Source organism: Brachionichthys hirsutus, chromosome 22 (assembly GCF_040956055.1).
Source record: "Brachionichthys hirsutus isolate HB-005 chromosome 22, CSIRO-AGI_Bhir_v1, whole genome shotgun sequence".
NCBI classification, from domain to species: Eukaryota; Metazoa; Chordata; class Actinopteri; order Lophiiformes; family Brachionichthyidae; genus Brachionichthys; species Brachionichthys hirsutus.
This window is the reverse complement of record NC_090918.1, coordinates 775,235-786,903: the sequence shown is the minus strand read 5'-3', so window position 1 is coordinate 786,903 and position 11,669 is coordinate 775,235. Positions and strand designations below refer to the sequence as shown.

Here is an 11,669-nt window from a genome sequence, read left to right as displayed (position 1 = left end):
CCGGTAATACAGCTCCTAGACCAGAAACACCCCGAGCATGAAAATGTTCCAGACATCAATGATTTTCTTTTTTTAATGGCAATGCTGACGGACATAAAAAATAGCCGTTAGGCTGGGATGGGTGACGGCACTATGTAAACTGTCTTTCCCTTTACCCCATTTACACTGTAATCGTTCTCAGAATAGAACCAGACACCGCCGACTCACATTTAATGGGGTGACCTTTTGACCCTCTCCATCCAATTCGCCAGGGAAAAGGAAGCTACCATAAATCGGCGCGCGCACAATAATGTTAAAGCTCTGAATCGGCGCCGTCTGGGAGATATGGCAAGCACAAGCTTCCGTAATAACCAGCGGATGTGATAACATGACTTGATATGAAGTAATATTTAAGATCTCATCTCAACAAGTGGCACATTCAATGGATTTGATTAAAGGAGCAGTGGCATTTTTTTTCTTATCACATTAGCATCCCTGAGGCTCTTTGATAAGCGTGTGATGGTTAATCAAAGATCTTAAGAGGTATCATTATTCAAAGACGTCTTCAAAGAGCCGAATCCGACAGAAGCGCCCATCTTTATTTCACATCTTGTGTAGCGATTGTTCAACTATGGAATGGTTAATTTCCCCCACAGTAATGATAAATCTTGCAGGTGCTCGCCACGAGGACAATCACCTTTTTATAAAAGCGTTGCTGTTTAGACACCCGGTAGAAATAATCAAACAGGAAATGACAACGCTTTAATCAATAAGCTGCGACACAGCTATTAGCTATTAGCTCCACCCGCCATGTGGGTGGAGCCTAGCTCGGCCAAGTTAGGGCGGAGCTATCCAAGACCGAGAGTAAGATGAAGGTCCAACTCCTTATATTATTGAAACTTATGGAACACATGTGTGCGGTAAGATTTTAAGAAGCGGTGAAATTAGCAACGGAAAAGTAAGCAAATTTCAAACAATAGTCATTCCCCGAATAAAAAGAGATGTGCCGTGGCTCCTTGCTCTTTTATTTATTTTGTTAAAATACATATGAAACAGATACAATAAATCATATTCCAAATATTGACTTTAAATTGTTACAAAAGTTATCACAAACTGTACACATAATAACAGAAATCGCAATTTTTCCCTTTGCGCAACATGGATTCAACCAAATATACAAACGCGTACATTAGCACAAGCGCTAACTCCTAAACACCGAATAACATGATAAAGGTAGCCTTGGCCTAGCTGCTGTCCGGTTGGACTAATTGTTGACAACTATTACAGAACATGTATGAATCCCACTCACAAGCCTGAGCCGGTTAAATCCTCACCGAACAATAGAAATACATTATGACGTCTTTATTTCCGAAAGGTTTACGACTTAATGTTCACTTAAGAATACAAACGGCGTCAGTGACAAAGCATACAGTGTTATACAAATGTAAATGCAAAAGTATGAAATCTGAAATACTCCATTGAATCTAAGTGTGAGACGAATGCTACGAGTAAAAATATCTCTTTTCTTGTATATTAAGGGCAGCGTAGAAGGGGAAAGCATCGTTGTGTGCATGTGCAAGTAGGTTAACAGTACAGAGCCTTTTTCTATTTGCTACGTTGGTTTCTTATTACTCAGGTAGAGAGAGGAGCTGAGTTCATGTTCTGTGTCAGATGCACTGAACTTAATTTCATATGGCTTGATGTAAAAAAAAATTATATATATGCATGACATTTGCAAATAGATGAGTGATTTTTTGTTAAGTTTTATAATTACCTGAATATGCAACTGCAAGGTTTACAGTAAAGTGTGGTTGAATGGAGATTTTCATTTTCCTCTTGTTGCATTGAAGCTGCAAAAAATGTTGACGGATTTGCAAACGGTGGTCCCCTTGTTCATTTATTTATTATATAAGAATAAGAATGCATTTGATATTATTATTATTTATTTAGATATATTTCTAGCTTTTCATTGGCTGAAAAGTGTGTGAGCAGATTTGATCAGATAGCATTGGTTTCAAGAGATGATAAAAAATGTTGGAGTATTGAAATCACTCCTATTTCAAACCAACAAGCTGATTGCTACTTGATCATGTTATACGGTTATACCTTGCCTGGTGTTAAAATGTCACCATCCCATTTGGATTCATGCAAAAAGTGGAACTAGTTAGTCATCGTATATTACATTTTTGATGAAGTCAGAATTAAACTATTGCATTTGTGTACATTACACGGAGTAGAAGAAAATGGATTTAAGAGATTTGGTGTTGACGTGAAATTAAATCTGGTCTGGATGAAGTCTGTATTCTCTTTTCTTCAAAATAGAAAGGTAAACGCCATTTTTGTATTGGCAGTCTGTCAATATAGTGAAAATAATGCATTAATGAAACTAGCTCTGGATCATAATCTTGGCAGATTATAATATATTTGAAGGAACTGGGCTGCAGTACAGTAATCAGGGAGAGTACAGCCACCTACTGGCAATACACACATGTTCCTGATACTAAGAGCTTCCAGCGTAAAGGAATATGGTGGTTTGGTTCACTTTGGCATGAAGCAGATCCGTGGAAAGCAATGTTATTATGGTGACGTCACGAGCACACTATGTGATGCTACTGTAAATATCATTGTCTGTGACGATACAGAAGCAGTGAGATTACGAGGAATAGATTTAAAGAAGGTAGAGGACTTCAGGTACCTCCAATCCAGCGGGCATCTGCTGCAGATTCTGTCATCCGAGAATCCCGTTCACTTTTCTAGCGGATGACAATAATAACTAAGTTTACAGAACTTTGTGACAGATGGATTTTCAGAGCAGTTGAGCCAAAACCTGGGTTGATTTTCTTTTTTATTGTATTTTATTTTTAATCGAGCAAGCATTTTTATCGACTTAGCCCTTTAGCTTTGTGCCATTTTAAAAGGAAAATGTAACTCACTAAAGAGCTTTAGGGTCAGAAAAAAAATTGCCCCTCAATATCCTGATTGAGAATGAATCACTGAGGACTTTGTGCATTCAGGCCTTGACCATCAATTCGGTCCGTGTGAATGAACGAATGAGAATTTCAAAGATGTGTGAAAAACAAACCCTCTGAACAAAATGGCAGTGAGCGCTGTGCATAGCCAGCTCTGTAGAGCACTTGAAGGAATGAGATTCGAACAAACAATTTCTAATGGAACCTTTTTTTGTTTTTACACAAACATATTGAACATGTGTCTCTATTGATTACATTTTCATAGAACATGCTCACGAGAGATTTAACACAACTTTCCCAGCGACTTCAAGCGGACATCCGGTCTCTTTCTACCTGCGACCATCACGGCGTGTGCGACAATTTGGGAGAAGGGCATGAACCTTGACTCTCAAAGCTCGCTCCTCTTCCAGCCCACTGTAAGGTGAAGAAATACACTGCGTTATGGAGGCTCAGTTGTCTGTGGACTCTGAGGAGGTTCTAAATCTGATTCTCAGGATGGACTGTGATCATCGGCAAAAGAGGGCTTATGTTTTTTCTGGCTCAGCTTCTTGTGATGTCACATTCAGGAGCTTCTAGAAAGCTGAGTAAACACAACGTCTTTGAGCCTGGCGGGAAACAAGTGTGTGTACCTCTCCCAGGGCGTGCCAGTGGGTGATGGGCTTCCGTGGGTAAGCAAGCATTTCGTTCCAATGATCCCGTCCAAGACCCTCAGCGTCCGGCCCGGTGCGGCACACACCAATCACCTCATTGTGTCCAACACTGATGGCGGCAAAAACACACAATTACACACCCCGCCAGAGCCGGCCCTAGCCATTTTGGTGCCCTAGGCGAGATTATGATTTTGCGCCCCCCCCCCTACACGGAAAACATTATATATATAAAACATTAATAACAACAGCTGTTGACGGACCTTAAAAGTTTAATTATTCTTCAAAACAACTAGCACACGCTATACAATACAAATAATAATTAAATAATAATAAAATAAAATAAATAAATAAATAAACAGAAAAAACAGGGTTACTGTTCAGATTAAGAGGAAATTAAAAGTCCTGACAGCTTCCACACAAACAATGCAAAACAGATACATAGCAAACAATTTTGCCATGATAGCTTACATTTAAAATTTTACACATCTGGACTTCCTTGCAGCAAAGGCATCGATGGTATCATCAAATGATACCTCTCTTGAAAGCTCATGATTTATGCTTATTAAAGCAAGTCCGTTGAGACGCTCTTGTGACATCGTGGATCTCAGGTAAGTTTTTATAAGCTTTAGTTTGGAGAAGCTCCTCTCTGCAGCAGCAACTGTCACGGTCTAGCTGAGGTGCGCACTGATAAATCGCCCCCTCCCCCCTTTCCTAGGACGGTCAAGGCATTGTGTTTCAGGTCATACCAAGAATGACAAACAACGAGGGGGGGGGGGGGTGTTGTTTTTAATTTTTTTCTGTATTTGTTTGTTTTTTATTTTCTAGGCAGAGCATGAGGAAGGGCGCCCGTTGGGGCTATAAATTATAACGATTATGAGTTTATTTTTTTTTATTTATTTTTTTTTCTAATTTTTTTTCGAGACTTGGAATGCCCCCTCCAGCTGGTGGCGCCCTAGGCAACCGCCTAGTTCGCCTATGCCTAGAGCCGGCTCTGCACCCCGCGAAGGTTTTAGCAGCCCTGGAGCATACAAGAAGGCTATTCTAGCAAATAATTCACTACTTTCGCTCGTCCTGCATTCAATTAATGCTTCAAATTTAGCATGTTAGCATCCGCTGCTGCACAGCTCCTAATAGTAGCGTGACTCACCGATCGTAGTCCATCACCATGATGGAGAGGCTGACTTGTTCCACGTTCTCTGGGGGGATGTCGAATACGATGGCCTCGTTGTACGCTGGGTTGAGCGTGCTTTTCTTGGTGCTTGTTTTCCGCTTCTTTAACCTCCGTCCAGCACAGATCAAGTAAACCTTCACGTAAGGATCTGTTATAACACGCCATTAAAAAACGGCCATTAAGCAATTTGCCGTGACAAGTTGGCAATTCTACCGCTCGAGAAAAAGCTACTAAACAGAACTGTAAACTATTTTTGCGCTATTTGTATTTTTGCGATCGGGTTACCTGAAGAGCCTGTGATGTCCATGGCTTTGAGATTTCTGCATTTGATGACTGTTAAGGTCATTCTCCCCGCTGTGGGGAGGTAGCACAGCGAGTACATGATCTCCCCCAGGTCGATGCTCTCCTCGGTGACAAAACAAAAAGGAAACCAAGAGTGTATTTTTTACCATTGTAAATGCTGTGGTCAATTAAAGTGAACTAAATCCAAATGAGTTCAGAGAATAAAAGTAGTTGAAATCTCATGCCCTGCAAAGGACAGGGTGAAGTGGAGAAGGTCGGTTGCCGCGGTGACCCCTCACGGCACAAACCAAAATTACAGCAGCAGTAGCGATCACGTTCAGGAGCTTCTAGAAAGCTTCAACTTCCTACTCTGGTGGAAAGGTGTCGATGAATTCAGGCTCTTGGAAGCTATATCGAGATCTTTAGACCGGTCTATACGAAGCAGGAGAAGCTTAACGTGCACTTTTTTAATCAGGGATGCCATAGAAATGTGTCTTTGTTGGCCAACTTACTGTGGTTGCTGCGTGAATGTCCTTCCAAACCACAGCCTCCCTGGAGAGATCGGACAGTTCAAAGAGGTTGTCGACCACCACCTCGCCAATCATATCGTGGCTGGTGAAACGGTCAAAGTCGTAGACGCTGAAGTGAAGTTTGCGGTTGCAAATCTCATCGTACACAACGGGGAAAGAGAAGATCTCGTCAAACGTGGGGTTCAGATTCTTGCGGTGGACGCGCGTTTGGAACTTCTTCTTCCTCTCCGGAAGCAGGTAGATTTTCACGTACGGGTCGGAGGTGCCCGTGAAGTCTTTGGCAGGCAGGTCCAAGGCTTTGAGGATTCTCACCACCAGCGTTTGTTCCTCGTAGTCGTAGCACAACGAGAAGCTGAGCTTTCCGCACGTCTCCACGGGGCCTTTGGCCTCGTCCTCAGAGTCCACGGACCTCTGCTTGTAGAGTTCAGGTTTAATCCTTCCGATGCTGGTTGTAGAAGACTGGCGAAGAGGCACGGCGTCCACGCTGAAGTCGATGCTGGTGACGTTCATCTGGCGGGGCAGATGGCGGCGGAATGAATTGTGCCTGGTGGAAAATGGTAAAGGACATCAGGTTAAATGTCTCAACAGTCAACTTTGTGCATGACTGGCTTTGTTACGACGGGCGAGAATTGTCTTTCAGACAGTTCAGACTTTACTCGTGCTGAATACCTTGCATGTTGCAAATTTCTGCTTAGTTGACACCTTTTTGAGGAAAAAAAATAAAAACCACAGCCGTGTTTGACAGGGGAGTCTTGTCACCTAGCAACTGGCTCGCCTCCTTTCTGACGGCTAGACAATCACCGCAATTTGACCACCATGGCACAAACGGCATGGCGCAGCGATCGCGGCTGAAAGCGAAATGCAAAGCACTCGAGTATTGTAAACAGCGTAGAATGTCAGGATGTCTGCAACGACTCAAGAGGGAACCGTGAGATCTGCAGGAAGCGCAACCAAATCATTTGTCCTTAATTCAACACAACTTCCCTTGAGAACACAATTATGTCTGGTGGATGCAGAGCCCTATTTGGATTTGCATAAAACACATAATAATATACCTGTACCCTAAATATGCTTTTCCCCCCCATTCCAGTTCTGGCATTATTTCCTGAGACATTAAATAAATGTTGAAAAAAATGCCTTATCGCAGGACAACGCCTCTACCAGTGTGCGAATTTGAAATAGCAAGCTGAATTGTGTGTGAGAAAACCTCATGTCCCCGCTGTAACCTCATGTCCAATACTCGTCTGTTACTACTGCGCCTCTCTGGAGCTGCCGCAGAGACGGAACAAGTCACGGCGTCGTTGCATTCGTACAGAACAGCAGGAGAGAACGATGGCGCAGCAGTCCACAGTGTGTGTGAACGCGGCGAATGTAGAAAGTAAGAAAGAGAAGGATTGAATTCGCATTTCACATCTCTGCTGGTTCCAACTTCTCAGATGTTGGGACTTGCTTAGAAGAAGAATTTTTGCAACTTTCTGACATTTTATCTGCCAAACACAATCAATACTAAAAAGTGATTATCACTCGCAAGCTGGTCACGTGGCCTGTTGCAAGGTGAAGCTAATGAAAATCACAATGATTGCGTGATAATAAAATGCTAAAGAGGCCTTCAGAGAGACAGAATTTAGTTGAAAGTTTTCAAATTGTTAGGACCATGCCTATAATGCTGATAAAAAGGCCCACTATAGGCACATTTCTTTTAGGACATTGTCCTCCTCTGAGCTGCCTGGTGCGTCCTACCACAGACCAAACGTCCGCTGACAGCTCTCACCCCACAGCGCTGCTAATCATGGACGTTGTGGATTAAACACGGCGCTGCACGGCAAAGAGAAGCAAGAATTGCTCGTTTAATTACTGGGGTTGTCGCCCGCTTGTTACCATAGCAGCTTGACTCACACTCACACATCTAGGAGATTATAGGGGTTTGTTCAGAAGCAAGGAAAGGACCGCAGCCCTGACCGATGAGACACACTGCAGTATGAGTTACAGCATATTCAAGGTCGCTTAAGTTCTACGGGACACGTGCCAAACCGCCTCAAGGGTGGAGACGTCTGTGTCACAAACCGTTAGAGCAGCTTGCTGTGGAGATATAATTTTATAAGCTCCATTCTGAGTGGGATGAAATCTGTCTTTGTACTTTGTTCAACACCATAAATATGCATAAATAGCTTAGGTGTTCTCAGAACGAGAGCAGAGAGCGGCTGCAGTGTACCTGGAGGAGGACGTTGGCTCCGTGGTCTGCCTCGGTATCTTAGGCTGCTTGCTGGGTGTTTGCCTCAGCACTGTTTGGACCTCGGTGGGAATGTCTGGAGACGTCTGGCTGATCTTCATGGCCGCCTCCAGGAGCTTGACGGAGCATCGTCTATGCGCCCGCACTTCCATGGAGTACTTCTTTTGGACCTCCTCCCCTTTGCACTCAGTGACCGACGGGGTGTTGGATGGGGGCGCTTCGGGCAAACCCGCACGGACGCCATTGTCGCCGTGGGCTGACAGAGCCTTGCTCCTCCAAATGGGCCAGCACAGCTTCCAAAAGACAAAGAGAGAGACTACCAAAAGCACGAGGCCACAGAAACCCACGACCACAGCAAGGAGGCTAATAGAGATGTCTACATGTATCCGTAGAAAAGGAATAGGGGCCAATAAAAAAAAGAAAAGGAAAGAGGCAAGCAAGGATGCAAAATATGACAGACACACATGCAAGGGAGAAAGAGAAAAAGGGAGAGAAAACAAAGCTGTAAGAAAGTGGGGGCAGCAGAGGAAACTGTATGACAGAGCAGGGCAGTGTAAATTCAGAAAACACTGCAGTCGAGCAGCAACGAGAGAATCACGTGTTCATTGAGTAGAGTGGGAAAACACAAAAACTAAAAATCTCACATCTGACATTTCCTGTTTTTTTTTTATTTTACATTCAAATGCAATGTTTGTAATGCGGTCACTAGACAGAGACGCGCGACGGAGACGCACGACGGAGACGCACGACGGAGACGCACGACGGTATTCCTGAGTGCGATGGGCGCCTCGGCTCATTGCCACCTGTTGCTGCTTCATCGGCGCTGCAGCGAGATGCGTAACAAGTAGAGGAACACTTTCACAGCAGCTCCAACACGATAAATAAAACCATGCAGCCAATAAAGTTCGGGAACTAAGGTTTAGTTTTTTTCTTTTCAAGGGAACAAACCAAAGTGATTGAGGGAGAAGCCAGAAAACACCGACTTCGTTCCATTTACCTGCGCGTCCTTTACCTGCTATGCTTCTCTCCAGAGGAAATATGTCCGAGCATTTCTCCCGGTCTACGAGTCCTGCGAGACAAAGTTCCGTCACGACCTGGAGAGCCCTGTGGCACAGGGTGATGCTGTCCTCCGTCCGGACGCTCATGTCTCTGCTCTTAAGCCATTGCGCGCCGGAGGAGCCGGGAGGGCGGCGGTTCATTTGGGCACGCGCTGCGTCCTGATCCATATCCCAGCGCGCAACGCGGAACGACTGGCGGGACGCGTCCGCAGCGTTGGACTAAGAGGCTGCGAGGCGCATGGCGTCTCCAATCCTCGCTATGTTTAACAGCGATGAGTTACATTTTCTAGAAACGATTAGTCAGTGCCGGTGCTGTCCCCGCCCCCCCCCCCCGTCCGGTGCTGGTTTTATGTTTTTAAATCCTTTCTTCCCAACGTGCATTCATCCCCTGTTACCAAGGAATAGTGGTGAAGGATAACAGAATATAGGAAGTCTACAAAATAATAGCTTTTGAGTTTTTGAGAGGTAGAAATACCCAAATACTTCATGTTGCTGTCCTTCCTGTAAATAGGGAATATATTAATGTAGTTTATTGCATACACTTGTGCAAAGTGATGCTATTTCGTTCATTTATTTCCCAAACCGCTTTGTCCGTTTACGTTTGTCCCAGCAGTCAATGGGCAAGAGGCCGGGTACACCCCGTACAAGTCGCCAGTTTATCGCAGGGCCCACGCATAGATAGACAATCGTTCACACACACACACACACACACACACTCAAACCTATGGGCAATTTAGTGTAACCAATTCACCTGATTTCAATGTTATTGGTGGTTGGAGGTCACAGAAAGGCCCAGAGTCAGATTCGAACCTGTGACCACTGCTGTCAATTTCATATTATATGATACTTCATGTATATTTATTTTTAATAGTCATAAGACAAGCTATAGGTACCATATCTATAAAGTAAGGTTATATTTTAACTGCTTGTAATTGTGTACTTTATATCCCCTTCATTGTTCTACAATCAATTCCCCGCCTATATCTAATTTATCACTGGCTTTTAATTTGACCTGAGTATTATCCCAATATAAAAACCTGGCGATGTACTCGAAGACTGTATGCATGAAGGAACTGCTGAGGCAAAAGAGCGAGCCATAAGTATGCAGCTGAAGAGTAACCTTTGAAGGACAATACATCCAGCACTTGAAATGCTCGTGCACAATCCAGAATCAAGAGCGCATTTCTCATGGCCAAACAATTCATGTGTGTTTAGCCTGCCTTCATAATGGTGAAGGTATTTAATTATGAGATTAATATTATACAGTTATCACAACAGAGCAATTCGTTGAACAGTACTGATTAAGGAGAAGCTTTTATTCTGAAAAAAAAAAACCTAAAAAAACTATTGACTGTGTTTGTAGCTTTAACTTGTAATATTTTTAGCTTTACCAAACCGAACAATTTCCATGGGTCCAATCCCTTCATCTCTCCAATCCAACAGCAGCTTGTGTTTCCTCGCAATGACTGATGCGTTCTCATAAAGCCACCGGGGGTGCAGTTTCTGCAGCTGAACGACACCCAGCTGTGAACACAGCCAACAGACTGGATAGAGATTACCATCCGATGTTGTAAATGGTTTCCCTTTCTGCCATGTTGTCACATTTCTGAGCTTCTGTGCCAATGATGGCTAGAAACAGAGAACTGTTTTGGAAGACCTCCACAATTTGGTATTAAGCAAACAGAAGGGCAAAAACTAATCGTCTGCTGTTCTGAATTAGAGTCGGAAAAGCCGACTCAATTCAATATCGTGCAATTGATGTGGGCCATGCAGAGCCAATTGGCGGTTGTGCCTGTGTGGACTGTCAATTATTATTCGATAGGACGACACAAAAAGACAATTAAGGCATTTGCTCGAAGCCTCTTGTGGCATTTTGCACTGATAGATAACGTCACTCTCAGTACAGAGTCTAACCTTCAATCAATGTTTTCGTGTATTCAAAAACAATTGTTTGAGTTTTTGTCTCTGCGGAGCTTTTTATTTGCCGAAAACCCAAAGCATCTGATATGAGGGACATAAATCCAGAAGGCGATCCGTCGGCTAGACAACAGTATATTGTCCGGTAAATATCAGGGAGATTGCCTCCTGTCTAAATTTATGTGCAGAGTAGTTGCGGTGAGAAATAAACAGCGGTTGTGTGTCTGCTGCCCCCCCCCCCCCCCCCCCCCCCCCCCCGGGATGCCGGCACTCATTTTAAACGGCTGTTACAGGTGCTGAAAGGAAGGAACCCTAGAAGAGTAGCCTGTGATCATGTTAATTCTAGCAAAAGCAATCACTGCCCTGCTTTTGTTATTGTGCTCCACACACAGACGTATTTGTAGAAATTGGAACCCCTAAGGGTACCACTTAGAAATTTGAATTTGAAGGACTGATTGGTCAATTTAGGTGTCACTTCTATAGTTATTCTCATGTTACAGCCTGCATGCATTAAAAGTCAGATTATATAGAGCCATGTACCGGTAAACGATTGAGAGTTTCTTTTAAACAAATCTGTAAGGCTTCCATCAGCTACAGATGTGGTTCATGTCTTTTTATTGTTTAGTCTACTAACTCACGCACTTTGCGTACTCAATCCTCCGTAGAGATGCATTCATGCTGCAAAATATATGCTCATTATTTTATCACCCCAAATCAATATTTAACTTTAAATGTCAGACCAAAGTGGAGCATGTCCGTCGGGAGTTTTGGAACAATAGTCCCCAACCCAAGGATTTCCAGATCACTGTCATTATGCATAAAAAAAAAAGCAATCATTTCAATTAAGTAGTTTCAGCAGGCAAACGTTTGGGCTTTGTTGGAA

The 11,669-nt window shown here is 43.5% G+C and overlaps 1 protein-coding gene across 1 annotated transcript; it reads right to left on the bottom strand.

Moving 5' to 3' along the window:
• Positions 1 to 3,290: 3,290 nt before the first annotated feature.
• syt10 (synaptotagmin X) lies at positions 3,291 to 9,010 on the bottom strand. Its single transcript, XM_068755067.1, has 7 exons — positions 8,824 to 9,010; positions 7,794 to 8,187; positions 5,564 to 6,125; positions 5,055 to 5,175; positions 4,746 to 4,917; positions 3,578 to 3,707; positions 3,291 to 3,362 (listed from the first exon to the last, which is right to left on the bottom strand). Exons 1-7 carry the CDS (start codon positions 9,008 to 9,010, stop codon positions 3,291 to 3,293), a joined length of 1,638 nt encoding a protein of 545 aa, XP_068611168.1.
• Between the last annotated feature and the right edge of the window lie 2,659 nt (positions 9,011 to 11,669).

Bases quoted from the DNA above. Each gene is read 5' to 3' on its own strand.
- syt10 (XM_068755067.1), bottom strand. From the start codon at position 9,010: ATGAACCGCCGCCCTCCCGGCTCCTCCGGCGCGCAATGGCTTAAGAGC. The intron at 8,188-8,823 runs GTAAAGGACGCG...GGATACATGTAG, and splicing joins TCTGGAGAGAAGCATAGCAG to ACATCTCTATTAGCCTCCTT. The intron at 6,126-7,793 runs GTACACTGCAGC...ATTTTCCACCAG, and splicing joins GAGCCAACGTCCTCCTCCAG to GCACAATTCATTCCGCCGCC.